Source organism: Sciurus carolinensis, chromosome 13, assembly GCF_902686445.1.
Source record: "Sciurus carolinensis chromosome 13, mSciCar1.2, whole genome shotgun sequence".
NCBI lineage: Eukaryota > Metazoa > Chordata > Mammalia > Rodentia > Sciuridae > Sciurus > Sciurus carolinensis.
Genome location: NC_062225.1, coordinates 22,487,711 through 22,503,674, shown reverse-complemented (window position 1 = coordinate 22,503,674; position 15,964 = coordinate 22,487,711). Strand labels below are relative to the sequence as shown.

Here is a 15,964-nt window from a genome sequence, read left to right as displayed (position 1 = left end):
ATTCTCCTAGAAGATTTGTCCATTTAAAATGATTTCCCAGTTCATTGAGTTATCCATACATTTGCTTATAATTACAAAACCTTTTCCTCATAGGTTCTAACCCCCTCCTCATTCCCAATGCTGGACATTTTTTATTTTCTCTCCACATATCATGAATAATCTTGCCTTGGTTTTACTGTTCATTTCAAAGGTGCTCTTACACTTACTTCTTAATATTTGCCTATTCTAACTCATTCATTTTTCCTTTGTGACATCATATTTCTGCCTTCCTTAGGTTTACGTTATTCCTTTTTTCTATTTCCATTGCATTTTTACTTCATTTAGAAAATCATGTCTACAAAATTTTCTTTGCATATAGCTTCAACCGAATGCAATATGTTTTGATTTTTTTTGTCTCATCATTATTTTATAGCGTAGGTTTAATTTTCTCTTTGATCCAAGCACTCTTGGATCAAAGTGATTTCAGAAAAATATTTTTTTATTTCTAAGCGATTGGACATTTAAGTTGTCCTTTTGTTAAGTTCTGATTTAATTGTATTATAGTCAGTGACTATAATATTCCAAGACAAATTTCCCCTTGGAATTTATTAGGGTTTTATGTGAGGGATGGCATATGATCATTTCTCCAATATTTTTTAAAGATCCATCAAAGGAGTATATTTATATTTATAGAATATAAACTATGGTGGTTAAATTATTCAAATTCATCATGTCTTTGCTTAATTTTCATCCTTTCAAGGTGCCAAAGACAGAAAGATAGGTTCTGGTTTCAGAAAGCGTGTCCATTATTACCTATTGCTGCATAATAAACCACACTAAGACCAACTAGTTTAAAACAAGGACAGTTCTGCGGGTTGGCAGGGTTCACTCTTACAGCCAAATTCAAAGGGTAGGTGGGATGGGGGCTTGGTTCAAGAATCGGGAGCAGGGGTTCTCTGCTCCTCCTGGCTAGCTCTCGTCCTTCACTAGGCTAGGTTGTGTTGCCACCCTCCATGGCAGAAGCAACCCAAGAAAGTGAGGCTTAATGCAAAGTTTATTAAATCTCTGCATGTGTCATTCTGCCTACTGGTATCCCATTGGATAAAGCAAGTCACAAAGCCAAACTTCGGCATCTGATCATATATATGCTTCTTGGCTTTTATATCTTGGAATTTATATCTTGGAGTTTTCCTTGTTTTCTCTTCCTGCTGTCTCATCCCCTCCAAACCCCACTTTTTCTTTTAGAAATTGAATGTTAAATTTTTAATTCTATTACTAGTTACCTTGAAAATTTCAAATGAAATTTTTGGAGGATACTGGGAGTTGAACTAGGGGCACTCAACCACTGAGCTACATTCCCAGCCCTATTTTGTATTTTATTCAGAGACAGGGTCTTGCTGAATTGTTTAGCACCTTGCTTTTGCTGAGACTGGCTTTGAACTTACGATCCTCCTGCCTCAGCCTCCGGAGTCACTGGGATTACAGATGTGCACCACCACACCTGGCTTAAATGAATTTACTATCAAAGAAAAAAATTTCACAATAGTTATTCTCCTCAATGAAAGATGATAAAATAAACCCATTTTTAGTTCCCTTTCCTATGCTACCATGTCCTCCAGTTTCTATGACAATAATCTGGACCTTTAGATTATTATTATTATTAGTTAATTCCAATTCCTGATATATATATATATGTCTGTGTTTGTGTGTGTGTTATAGCCATATATCTATTCCTGAGATATTGAAGATAATTCTTAATAGATACATATGTGTATATATTACATACAATTATTTTCAATATCTCAGACATTAAGGATATTTAATTATACCACATAGAAAAAGGGGTAAAGGGAAGCAGGACCAGGGTCGGTTCAGCAGCAATTCAGTTTCAGGATGATGGTGAGCATCTCTCAGATTCTCTTGGCCTTCTCCTCATGGTCACAAGATGGATGCCACAATTCCACGTGTTTCATCCATAGACAACTAACTTCAAGGCATAAAGAAAAGCAGGCTACTTCACTGCTTCTATCATCAAGCAAATTCCTCCCTTAAAAACCTAACAAAAGAACCTCCCTGTTGTGTCATTAGCCTGACAGTCATGTGCCTACTTCCAGACCAATCTTCAGCCATGGCCAAGGGACTGCCTTGCCTCATCCTGTGGACAAAGGCATGCTGGTAATAAAATTTGGGATTCTGTTAGCAGGAAGAAGAGGAAAATGTCTATCCTACTGGCAAAACCAGTAAGTGCTACAACATTTAAATCTGTAATTAAGCTTAACAACGATTTTTACTGTTTTCATTATTCGTGGATATTTCTTTTACACTATTTCTTTTATATTATTGAGTTTATTTTTGGGAGGAGACTGGAGTATTTGCTGTGGAATAGTTCAGGTAACAGAACCTAGATTGGTTCCTGTTTTTAAGTTTTTTATATGAAATACCTTGATAAAAACAGAATTTTGTGTCATAATCATTTCTCTCAAAATTCCATGGATAATGATTTATTGTCTTTGGCATTTATGTGGCAAATGTCAAAGTGATTTTTTTTTTTTCCTGGGAGGTGCCCTGATTCTTCTGCCTCTGTGGCTCTACCAAGTGAGGATGCTTTACTTGTTCATCGTTGAATCCCCAGCACCTAACCCAGTGTCTGAGACAGAACAGGCTTGTGGGGGGGCGGGGCATGTGAGGAATAAATAGATGAAAGCAAACCATGAAGAGTTGGTTGTCTGTGGGAGACCCGAGAGAGTTTCACCTCCACAGTGCAACACCTTCACAGGGTGTGGTGGTGCCTGCCTCTGACCTCAGCCTCAGGAGGCTGAGGCAGGAGGACTGCAAGTTCAAGGCCAGCCTGAGCAATGTAGCAAGACTCTGCCTCAAAATTTAAAATAAAAAGGGCTGGGGATGGAGCTCAGCGGTAGAGCTAACTCCAGTACTGCAAAACAGAAAGAAGTTACCCCAGCTCACTTTCCTGGGGTGCATTTCACCTTCAGGCTTTATCACAAATGCCAGAGCATCACTGGGTTCTTGTGGAGTCTCTCCCCAGAGGTTTTTCACATCTCTGAGGTGAACTGAAGGTTGTCAAAACTTTCTCTCAAACTGGCCTCATCTGCATTAAGTCCTTGAAATGCCTGACATGTGGGTGGGATCGTTCCTTAGTTTTGAACAATGGCATAGATTTCCCCCATCATTATTTTCCTTTGGCTCTTCAATGGGAGTTTGGAAAGGAAGCAGCATGGGAAGACTTTGGATATCTGTCACAAAATGGAAGCCTGTCCTTGCACTTGCATAGTCTCCTTAGAGACTCCACCTTGGGATGCACATCTACCTGCTCTTGTCCATAACCCCTCCTGTTAGAGGATGTAAGGACAGCTTCTCCTCCATCAGCTCTGTGCTCGCTTCCTGAGCTCCCTAGTGAAAAACACTTTGGACAACGTGGTTTGTCTTTCTCTGTCTCCTATCTTATCTGCCATATTTCCCCCTCTTTCCTCTGAGTTTGGAGAGAATTTCTTGAGTTTATCAGCTCGGCTGACCCTTCACTGAAAAATAAAATATGAAGTCCCTTTGTGACTATTGTTCCTAGATTTCTCCTTGATTCTTTATATTTTCTGTTTCCGATCTTTCTTTTGATTCTGTTGACTGTCACTACCCTATTTCCATCACATCATCAGTTTTACGTGCCAAAGGATTTCTAGGCATTTGATTTTGGACTTTCCCAGGGGAAATCCTGAAAATTCTGGGGGCTATCTTTCCAGTCCTCAGAAGGCTTTGGCAGTATTGCTGAGGCTGTTAGGGACAGTAGCAAAGACAGAGAAACAGAACTGAAGGTAGTAGGGCTACCTACTTCTTCTAAGCATGTTCAGTGAAGTGGTTGGCATCAGCTGTGCTGAATCCCCTGGGCAGGTATGCTACATTGTGGCCACTGGGAAATGGGTGAGCTACATGAGAAAATCATGTCTTTCGTTGCAGCAGCCACTTAGGGACCCCAGAGTCCTAGAGACGCTGGCCTAATGCCTTCACTAGGATGTGGGGATGCTTGAACAACTCATGGAGCCCCTGACCTCCCAGCTTCAATACTGGGCTTGGGGAATCATTCTGGAATATTCTCTGTGAAGGAAGAAGTCAAGCTTAGCACACGCTCCAGGGCACTCCTGAGACAGACCCCCAGACAGGAGTCTGGGGAATAGAAGACATGAAGCAGAGGTTTGAGGTCTACAGGAAAACACTGGCAATGAAAATCACCCTGGTAACTGAGGATAAAGCAAATGACTATTGTCACTTCTTACCCTGCCCATTATGCTGCTGATGAAAACCATATAAAAATGAGCTCAGCAGGAAGTTTCCTAGTTTTCCCCCATGTAGGAATACACGAATAGCTGAGGCCACCAGAGGTGGGGGGCTGACAACTGGACAATACCTCACTTTGGATTAAATTTCTTTTCCTAAATCCCTTATCATGTTTAAAATCCCCTCACTCTGCCTAAACAAATTTCTCCAGTGTCCTTTATAAAGTTCTTGCTCTCTCTCTACACAAATGACATCTGACCCTCGCCCTCCTACTGTGCCAGGTGCTTCTGTTTTCCCGCTGACCCCTCCCCCCATCTGTTGCTGCCCCCAAGGGAAGGTCCTGCAACCACCTGAAGCCGCTCGGGTCACTGGCTCTGAGGTTTGTCTGCAGGAATTGCAATTCCTCCAATGCTGTGGCCCATGGCTGTGCTTCCTCTCTAAGAATGCTTGGGCTGTTTACTCACAGATGTCTCCGGTAACTGCGAGCTAAACAGCAAGCTCAGCTACCCTGAACTTGTGACTCCACAATCCCTTGCATGAATGAATCAGGAAGGAGGGGGCGGTTATTTACAGTGAAGAAGGGGCCCTGTAAATATACCCTCCATAATAAGTATGTAGAAGAAAGGAAAGGGAAAACTGACAGCAGGGTTTTACCAACCTCTGCCTAGGACATAACAGTTCTCTTGTTTGCACAGGAAGGACAAGCTGTGATCAGCATGTTACAGGGGGGATTACACAGAGCTCAAGGGCGGCTGAAGTTCACATATGCAAAGGTAGTTGAGGTGTGTTTCTAGAAGGAAGGCTCTGTGTTCACATAGAAAAAGGAGGCTTGGTGGCCACTTAAGCCAGGTGCAAGAGTCTGGAGGTAAAGGAACACACCTGAATCTCCATGCAGGTTCAATGAGGCTATGCTGGAATTTCCCTCAGCTCAGAAAGTCGTGTATTTGGTATTGCTAAAATACAAAGATACCACACTACCCTTTAGGATAACTCTTTTCTTTGTTCTAAATTGCTTTCTGTAATTTTCTTTTCCTCCTCCTCACACTGAGAGCCGAGACACTAATTCATAGCTCTTGATTTACTATAAAACTCTTTTCCATAGGAAGAGATGTATGTGTGTGTGCACGTGCTTTCAGGCATATGAATATGCCTGAGAAAAGAAACTGATATAGAAAGGGTAAAATAAGGATAATGGTAGGGAACTGAGAGATGTGTCCACTGAGGAAGATTTTTAAAATAGTTTTGTTGATATCAGATACTGTGCAAGCATAAGAGAAATTCTTGCACTTAATCCAACCCAATAAGTTAAGTATTATCCTTATTAAAGATGTGGAAACTGAGGTATCACAGCAGAGAAGCAAATACGTGAGCCTTAGGAACTAGCTCATTTTATTCTCAAAATCAGACTCTGGTGATTGTTGGCTGTTACTAAACTCAGCTCTGTGGTAGTCATATGGAAAGGGGATAGGATCTATCACTTATGGTTGTTGTGAAGATCAAATAAGGTACATAAAGTGCCAAAGCCAGATCAATGGTTTAGGATATGAGGATATGAGTAAATAGTCTTGTGAATAAATGTTCAAAATAACTTCAGTTCAGTTTATAAAAAAAAAAAAAAATGCTTAAGTTAAAAACAAAACCCAACCCCTGATTTTCTTTTAACCAAGAATGAATTAGAAGGTTATAAAACCACAGGTATGAACCAGTTCTAGAAAATCTTGGGGGAGAATTCATGATTTTCAAGCATTAGAATGTCCTTTGATTTGGGTACTTTTTAGTTCACAAAGATTACAAATTATCTCTTGATTAAAAAGATTTTCCACTCCTTCAGGGGACAAGTTCACTGGTTTGATTCTGGTGCTACTTCCTGGACTCTGAACTCTCTGTGGGTAAGGGGCATAGGGGTTGACACCCTCAGCGCAGCAGCTGACTGGCAGTCACGCTGAGCTTGGTGTGCATGTTCCAGGAAGAAGCAAGGTGGACAGGTCTGTCTCTAGTCCTGAGAGCAGAGAGTGAGAGAACTCCTGATTCTTTACCTCCAGATGCCAAGGCAGATAGACAAGGGAGGAAACAGTGAAGCCACTAGACAGGTAAAGACCCAGCTGAAGGAGGTGGACCCTAGACACTGAAAGAAGTCAGGAAGCACCAATGCAGTGAACTGAGGAAAAGATGTACCCCAGAATTTATCATGAAGCTCTCACCCACTGTTTTAGTCAGGTTTTGTTGTTATTGTTGTTGTTTTGTCTCTGTGACCAAAAGACCCGACAAGAACAATTAGAGAAGGAAAAGTTTATTTGGGGACTCACAGTTTCAGAGATCTCAGCACATGGACGTCCAACTCCATTCCTCCTGACCCGAGGGGAGGCCGAGCATCATGGTGTAAGAGTGTGGTGGAGGGAAGCAGAGAGACTCCATTTGACAAACAGAAAATAATATAATAAAATAATAAAATAAAAATAAATAAATATAATAAAAATAATAAAATAAAATACCCCAGAGGCACACCCAAAATGCCCACCTCTTCCAAGCATACCCTACCTGCCTTCAGATACCACACAGTTAATCTCCATGAGGGGATCAATTCACTGATTGGGTTAAGGCTCTCACAACCCAATCATTTCATCTCTGAATGTTCTTGCATTGTCTCACACATGAGATTTTGGGGGACAACTGTTATCTAAACCATAACACCCATCAGTGCAAATCATTAAGACTGAAGAACAACAGCATATCTTCTGACAAATGTAATGAAGGGAAAGATTGACCAATGTAAATTTTCACTCTTTTCAATGTCCCCTTTTGACACTGGTATTTCCTACCCAAATGTTGAGATAAATGGCCAGGTGCTTCCTTTTTAAATATAGGTCCCTCTATGAAAAAAACTGGCAAAAGTCAATCCTGAGACTCACAGACTTCACCAAGGCAACAGCACCGAGTTTCCCTATCCCAACAGCTTCCATCCTCAAGGAGAGTGGGGTTGTCCCCAGGAACAGCTGGGCTGGAGGAGGCAGGAGGAAAGGGTTAGTCTGTAAGCTCTATGACTGGTCACTGACTCTCTGAGGTGTACTGTTCCTTATGGACGGTACCCAAGGCATATATGGGTCGTTCATTCACCGCTCAGAATATCTTTCCTTAGTTCCATCCACCTCCCAAATTCCAGCATCAGGGGTCAGCTCAAAGTCACAAATTCTGAAAGGGCCGCCTGGGTGACTTCCACCAAACATTCCTCTCTTGCATCACACTTGACGGAGTGCTGCCGGTCGGTTTCTCGCCTCAACTACCTGCATCAGGGTGTGGGTAGCGCAGTGGTGCACCTTCAGGGTCCCCCTTCATCTTCCTTATCAGTGTCAGGTTAGAAGTACTAAAACTCCCTCCTGATCTTCACCATGTGCCGGGGCTTTGCCCAGGAGGTAGACGTCCCCAAAACTAATGAGACTGGGGAAGCAGGGGGAGATCTAGTTTAACAAATTTTTGGCTTGATTAGGAGGAGCATTTCCTTGGGCCAAGTCTTGGCAGGCATACGGCTAAGTTCACAGGTCGCGTTCCTGACCGCGTCTCCAGTTCCCCGCCCGAAAGAGGCCGCAGGAGCCGCCCTCCGCGCAGGTGACAGGAGCCCGGCGGCTCCGCTCCGCCGCCTAGAGTCTGGAAACTGTCACTGCGCCCAAGGACCCTCGAGCTGAGCAGCAGGAGGCGACCCCGCACGCAGGGGCCGGCGGGCGCACCACACTAGCAGTCTGAGGGTGGTGTCCGAAGTCAGACGCTTCCTGTCTTTTCCTTGGCCTGGGTGACAGACTCGCGCGGCCGGGCTCAGGGAGTACCGGCTTGCCCCGCCCAGCCGCCCGCGCCCTGCTCGGTGCGTGCAGCGTCCCCGCCCCCAATCCCCACCCCCAGTAGCCTTAGGGGGCACCCCCGTTGGGGCGGGAGGGTGGTCCGTCGTGCCCTGGTCGCCGAGTGGCGAGAGGTGACGGTAAGCTCCTTCCCATTTCCGCCGGGCCGGCAGCGCTGCGGGGTAGTGCCAGCCGAGAGGCGCTCGGTCCTCCCTCCGCCCGCCCGCGACGGGGGCCGGCCCTGCCTCGCCAGCGCCTTTTTCCCCCGCACCGCGGCGCCGCTCCGCCACTCGGGCACCGCAGGGAGGGCAGGAGGCTGGAGCGCCTGCTGCCCGCCCGCCCGTAAGATGGTCACCTCGGCTGGACAGCTCGCCCTGTTCGCGCTCGGTAAGTACGCTGTCTGCTGCGCCTCCTGCGCCCTCTGCCCTCCGCGACAGCCGCTCCCCAGTCCCTTCCTTTTCTCTTTTCTGGGGAATTTCTGCGCAGGCAGGAGAGTTGGGGGTGGCTGCTGCTTAATGGGTTGGAGCCTGGGAGGCAAAGGGAGATACTGAGACTTACAAAGAGAGGGACTGTCAAGCAGCCGGGCTTTCCCTGAGTAGTGGCCGCCTGGGTGGTGCGTGAGAACGCCTGGGAAGGGGAAGCGGTGTGTGAACGGGTTTGAACTTTAATCGGCCGCGGCTGTGTCTGCTCAGGCACATGCCCACACCTACCTGCCTGCGTACCTGGCTGCCTCCAAACCGGTCTTCACCGGCGTTGGTGGCGGGTAGACTCGGAGCCGCTTTTGGAACCCCAGACGGACCGAAGTTCAGGATCCCCTTGGACGCCCTCAATCTTCTAACTTTAAGAGCTCTTGAGCTTTGGGGTAGGTTTTGGATTTTTGTGCGGATTAGTTTTTCTTTTAATTAACTTCCTTGGGAGAAGTGGTTTCAGTGTCAGTCGAGGGCAGGAGTGAAACCTTAGGCCAAGCGTTGCCAGTTTCCTTTTGAGTTTGTTGTTGGAAATGAATGAGGGTTGGGGAAGGGGACGGGTGGGGGAGTTAAACCCCGCACACCGGTGTGGGTCTGGGTACCCCTTGCGCTTTTCAACCGTGAAGTTCATAGGTATGTCTGTAAGTGGTCAGGAGCGCAGGGGCGCACGCTGCCTGGAACTCTTGCCCCTAGTGGTGTGGGGTCTCTTGGCTGTTAGCTGATGAACAGCCCAGGTGTCCCGCTTACGGCTGCAGCCTTCAGTGAAGTGAATTGTAGATTTTATCCTGAGTCTCACGTTGCAAAGCAAGTAGCTCGCTACAGGGTCATTAAAGTCTGATGAAAGCTTTAGAACCCCTCCCCACGACCCCCGCAATGCCCAGAGCTGCGACCTCATCCACTTGTGTATGATTGCAGGGGGTTTATGGAACAGCCTGCAATACTGCCCTTGATACCCTGATTAAGGCTGATGAAGGATCACAGCAGGAGGGAAGGCATCCTCTAGGGGAAAATATGGGACAGTCGTGGAAGGAGGTGCTCCGAGCGACATCCTCACCCGAAACTCACCAACAGGTGATATGATTATAGGCGGCTTTTCATCCCCTTTTCTCAAGAACTCCCTTTTTTGCGTTTTGTATTGTGTATTGACTTGTTTTCAGTTTTAAATTTTTAAAGCAATGAAATATTACAGATACTTGGAAGCCTCCTGGATAGATTCCCTGTTCTGAAGTGTTGTTGTTTTTTTCCAAATAATAGCAATAATAATAGCTAACATTATGTGAGTGCTTACTCTGTGTTAGGCACAGTTCTACAGTTCTAGTTTATTAACTCATTGAGTTTTCACACTCACCGATTATCATTCCCATTTTATAGAGGAGGGAATCAAAGCATACAGGGCCTACAGTAAGTGGTTGGACCAGGATTATAAGAATGTGGATAAGGAAATGTCACTTTACTTACAGTCAGAATGGTACCATCTCTCAAGCTGACTTTGCTTTAAGGAGAGATTGTGTAGAATACCCTGGAACCTGCTTTGCTGCTAAATCAGGTTTCCATTGAACTCCTAGGACCTCAAGGTGGTTATTCAGTGAAAATGAAGAGAAGGCAAAAAATGGTGAAGGCAAACAAATTTGAGAAAGTTTTTGAAAGTGTCCTGCTCCTACCCACAACCTCCATCATAGCACACTCCTGTGTGTAATTTTTCTCTTTTGCTTAAGAGTGTTCTCGTCAACTTGGTCTTTGTTTCCTGCCTTAAAAAAAGATGTATAAACATAAAAAGATTGATCAATATGTAAAAGCTGGCTCACACACTTCCAAAATGTGAGCAGTTGGAAAATAGTAGAAAAAAAAAGGAGTAATTTACACCACTAAAGACTCCTTTTTATTTATTTCTTTAAAAGAAAAATCAGAGCTGTCAGTTCTTTGCATTTACTAGAACTGCTGCCTCCCACATGCATCTTTAATTTGCCATGTTTCCTCCAAAGCTGCTTTCCTCTCTAATTTTTCTTAAATTAGTTAAAGGCAGTTCCAGGCAAATCAGTCCATGTTCCATTGCTAAGCGAGATCTAGAAAACCTTCCTGGGGACAGTCTGAGAAGGGCTGTTAGGCGTCTGAGCTGATGCTTGATTACTTGGAACCTGAATGCTGCTGATTAATGCTTTGAGTGACAGAGTGTGGAGACTGTTGCCTGAATGGCAACTTTGGAAACAACCCAGTTTCCTCCAGGGGCTGTCATCCCATGTTGGGTTTCCATTGCTGGCAGGCACACCTCACAGGGGCTTGGCGCCTGCACATCATCCTCAGTGTCCAGGGAACACCATGTAGTCTTGGACAAGATAATTGTCTTATTTGTGCCTTGTTTTTCTCCTCTGTAAAATGGGGATGTTGAGGATTATTGAATATATTTTATATATTTAGAATGGTACTTGGCATGTAATAGGAGCTTACTCAATCTTAATGCTCTCACTACTGTGTTGTTGTTGTTACTTGGAACCCTGTAGAATTCCAGACATGGTTGCAAGTTATGTGGGTTCTGTGACTAGAAGAGTTTGTCCATTTTAACTACCTCATCTCCCTGCTTCTCACCCCTTACTAGGCTGGAAAAATACCGCCCAACCTAAAAACCTACCTAGGTGATTTCTGGTGACTATCATTTGGTAGAAGACAAACTCAAGCCAGTCTGGGAGTTCTTTTGGACAGATGTCTTGAGTTCTTAAGTTTTGATGTGAAGCACTTGTATCTCCCCAATATTATTCAGTGATCACTTGTTTATTGAGGTCAGCACTAAGTCCAGTTTTCTCATCTGTAAAGTGGGAATAATAAAACTGTTCCCACCTCATAGGTTGTTATGAGAATCAAATGAGATGATAAATATGGAAGCTATTTATAAATTATAAAAATAAAGGCTAGACACAAATGAAATTGATCTTATGATACAGAAATGAGGTTATAGCCCAAGATAAACATTTTTACAGCAGCTCCCATCAGCGAGGACTGGATGTAGACTGTCAGAGGAAGGCTGTCAGAGGATGCCAAGGATGGGTGGAGGTGGAATAGGTCACCTTCCTTTTGGAATTTAGGGCTGCCCTCAGTAGAGGGACTGAAGTAAGATGTTTCTTTTCTCCATTACATGGAAATGTCATCTTTCAGAGTAGACAGTGAAGGTTTGCCTAGGATACATGTTTTCCATACTGGGCAGTCATAATGAGGGAGTGTTCACTTAGAATGTGGGCTCTAAAGGTGTATATGGAAGCCTTCAAGGCTGAATTTCCCCTATTTGCTTTTCCACACTTCGGTTTCCTCCAGATCAAGGGATCTTTCTGTAAATAATGTCCCCTGCATAGGAGACTTTTCTCACAGGAGCAAATGATGCTTCATGTTACTGTTACTGTGGTAACATATGAAAAATAGATGACTTTTTCATTGGACCTATCGCCAAGGACCTTTTCAAAGTGTGTTTTGAACAAGGTCCTAGTCTCTGCACTGCCACGAACAGGCATTGACTCAGCCAACGTGAGAATGACTTGGACACATGCAATCAGGCATCTTGTGCTTGGTTCGACACTCAAACCCTCTATAGGATCTTCTGTGGCAGTGCCCTTAAGTCAGAACCACCTAGAGGGCTGGTAAACACAGGTTACTGGGTCCCAATCCAGTGTTTCTGATTCTGTAGGTGGGAGAGTTTGCATGCCCAACAAGTTCCCAGGTGTGGCTGATGTGGCTGGTGGGGAGGAGGCGGGCGGGACACTTGAAGAACCACTGCTCCTCAGCTGCAGTGGGGAGACCTTCTGGCTTATCCGATTGCTGTGTATCTAAAGTACGTTCTGACATTCATAAATGCTGCTGTGAGTTTACAAACCATTATTAAATGTGCTTCGAAGGACTGTCTGGCTGAGATCTCTTAATTGTTGTAAGTGTCCTTGTACTTTATCCAAGTAAGATGCACCCACTGGTCCTATTATTAAAGTTACCAGCATTAATCATGATTATTATTATTATTATTATTATTAGATACCAGGGATTGAACCCAGAGGTGCTTAACCACTGAGCCACATCCACAGCCCCTTTTTTATTTATTTTATTTTTCATTTTGATACAGGATCTCATCTAATTGCTTAGGGCCTTGCTAAGTTGCTGAGGCTGGCTTTGAACTGTGATTCTCCTGCCTCGGCCTCCAGATTATTTTTTGATTGCCCAGAGTTGACAATTGTTCTGCTACCATTTCAAATATTTTTGATCACCTAATTTTATTTATTTATTTTTAAACAAATGGGATACATGTTGTTTCTCTATTTGTACATGGAGTCAAGGAATACCATTTGTGTAATCATAAATTTACATAGGGTAATGTTGTTTGATTCATTCTGTTATTTTTTCCCTTCCCCCCCACCCCTCTTTTCCCTCTATACAGTCCTTCCTTCCTCCACTCTTACCAACCTCCTTATCCCTAACCCTAAACCTAACCCTAACCCTAACGCTTACCCCTCCCACCCCCATTATATGTCCTCATCTGCTTATCAGCGAGATCATTCGGATCACCTAATTTTAATTCTATGCTAAGGAACTTGTATATTTAGGATTGTTTCTAGATGAAGGAGAATGGGGGTTTTTATGGTGGCTTTGGTTAACTTTTTTATGTCCCCTATTAAATGGGAAATACAAAAATCTTTCTGAGAATCAGGAAAGCCAAAAATCTAGGCTATTAGAACCATCTCTTAGGAGTTCGTCAATTGCAAGACATATTCCCTTCAGGCCAACTCTAAAAATCTGGGTCAGTTTTTTTCAAGCCTTAGGAGTTTATTGTATTGAATATGACTTAAAAATAAATAGTTATTACTACGCTTAGAAAAAGTTGGAAGTTTATTGAAATGGAGTTTTATACCTTTTATAAACGGTTTGTCTTAAGTCAGAGGAGACAGAAGTGTGTGCGCACAGAATCCTTCCCCTACTTGATGTATGCTGTGCTTTTCTGCATTTAATTTTTTGTTGTCCTCTTACCTCGAAAGACTTTGTCTTCCTCACCTGTTTGAGTACTTGAAGATGGTTAGGGTTTCCTTAAGGGCTCAGACCTGAAACCCTTTTATGGAACAGCCCGTGTGCTGTTGGTTGGCCTTGTTTGGTTTTAGTCTTTGTGTTCGTATTCCTGGCCAGGAAGCCTAGCAGCAGAGCCCTGGCTATCCACCTCCCTCCTTAGGTAAGGCTGGTGGGCGCTTGACTCAACTCTACTGGCTTGAGAGCTCCTTAGTTTCACCTCTGCCTGGGCACCTCTGACCACAACCTCATGGAGCGCCTAGCGCAGGATACCTCAGGTCCAGTCTCTGACAATCACCAGGCTGTTATCAACCCTGAACGACTCTTATGAAAACCTAGGGTGGTTATGTGGAAAGTCTTGCATCACCAATGCGCTAGTCTCCAGAATGTTGTTGTTGTGTCAAAAAAATATGACTTAATGCTCTTAAACATAAACATATTTTGTTCCTCTAGAACATTTGGAAAATGAAGGAAAGCACAAGAACTGTTTTAATGACCTGTAATTCTGCCACCACAAGATAACCGTGTTTAACATTTTGTCAGACTCTGATGGAAGAATGTATAGGTAGATATTCTTCAAAGGTGTGTAGGAAGCCAGATATGGTGCTGCACACCCATAGTCCCCCTGGGAGGCTAAAGCAGGGAGATCATAAGTTCAAGGCCAACTTAGACCTGTCTCAAAATAAAAAGGGGTGGGAATGCAGCTCAGTGATAAAGGGTTCCTAGGTTCTATTGCCAGTACCCACCTCCCCCCAAAAAGTGTACATGAATTCAGTGGGCTCACACTGTTTGTTTTTGTAATTAAACACCATTTTGTCATTTATATATAACATCATTTCTAGTGGCTGGGAAATATTCCCTTGACTATAAATACTATAATTTAACCAATTTTGAAAGACTTTGGCCACATAGATCTTTCCTATATTTCACGGTTTTACTTAATTCACCATTGTTGAGAATATGAACTGATAACAACATTCTGGAAGTGAGTGTGGTAATATCTATTAATAACTGAGTCATCAGTTCCACATTTGATATATCCTATGTAAACTCTCATTGGCATTTGCAAAGAAAAATGTGAAAGGTGATAATTGTTGTCTTGTTACCAGTACCACACAACTGTAATTATTTAAGGAGTTTCTTTAAGTTATTTTTACATATCAACACAGTGGTTTACTGCGTAGCTATTTAAGAGAATAAAGTTTTTTCATAACAAATTCAAAAAGACAGTTTCTAGGACTATGTGAATAGTATAGTCTCTTGATTTGATAGAGTTAATTTTTTATAACAAGCATATACTAAGTTTATAATGCCTGAAGTCAAGGAAAATCAATGATACAACAGACAGTCTTGTCTATAAATGTTTGGCACATCTTTGATTATTTAGGATAAATTCCCAGAAATGGGATTTTTCTCTCTCTAGCAGTTTACAAATGTCTGCTTTCTTGAATTTTCCATAATACCATAAGTTAGACTTAACATTTGCCAACTTGATTGGAGAAAAAGATCTCAGCCATGTTTTCATATGAGGTATTTGTTAGGGTGGGTAAACTTTTTATCATTTGTCATCTTGTTATTTTGTACTTTAACCTTTTCAAATTGTCTTGTTGGTTGATCATTCTTTTTAAAGGACTTTATAATGACAACATTTTATGTAGAAAGGATTTTAACCATTTACCAGTCATATAAGTATTCCTCCTCCCCATTTATTGTTTATCTTTTACTTTTTGTTCATGGCATTTTGATATACCTAAGGTGTTTATTCTTATTTAGCAGAAATTATAAATCTTTCTCTGTAAGTTTCTACTTTGCTTATATATTCAGAAAAGCTTTCCTTTATCCTAAGATAAGGCAAATTTTTTTTTACCTTTTTCTTTCTAATCTTTAGTGGTCTAATCATAGTGGTTATGTATTGAAATAATTTATCTATAATTTATTCTAGGGTATGTTATATGGTATTATGGTTGGAAGTATCATCTTTATCATATGCTCAATTTTTATAAACCCTTGAATCTAATTGTGGAATTTCAGTATGGTGCCATTGCTTGGTATTCTGGCCCGTGTTTTGAATTTGTTCATCTGTTTATCTTATTTACTGAGCACCTGTTCTGTGTTAGAAATACTTCTAGGTGCTAGGGAATCAACCAAGAGCAAGAGAGAGTCCTGGTACTCATGTGTCTGTGTACTAGTGGGTGAGACGAACCCCTGCTGTCTATTCTGATTGGTTATTGCTGGTCTATAAAAGCTCTTTGCTCTTCATACTGGTGTTTTGAAAATTCTAAGATTCCAAACTTCAGGTGACTCTCTTTAATTTTCTAGTCAGATGGCATGTAATCTTCAATAATGATAACTTTGCCCCTTTCCTTTTAATATTCTTGT

At 42.8% G+C, this 15,964-nt stretch overlaps 1 protein-coding gene across 1 annotated transcript in view; it reads left to right on the top strand.

Moving 5' to 3' along the window:
• The first annotated feature begins 8,025 nt into the window (after positions 1 to 8,025).
• Tgfa (transforming growth factor alpha) overlaps positions 8,026 to 15,964 on the top strand; it is a 97,014-nt gene continuing 89,075 nt past the window's right edge. Inside the window, exon 1 of the mRNA XM_047521828.1 lies at positions 8,026 to 8,477. Coding sequence (XP_047377784.1) covers positions 8,438 to 8,477 — 40 coding nt within the window. The 5' untranslated portion in view covers positions 8,026 to 8,437. The remainder of the gene's footprint in view (positions 8,478 to 15,964) is intronic.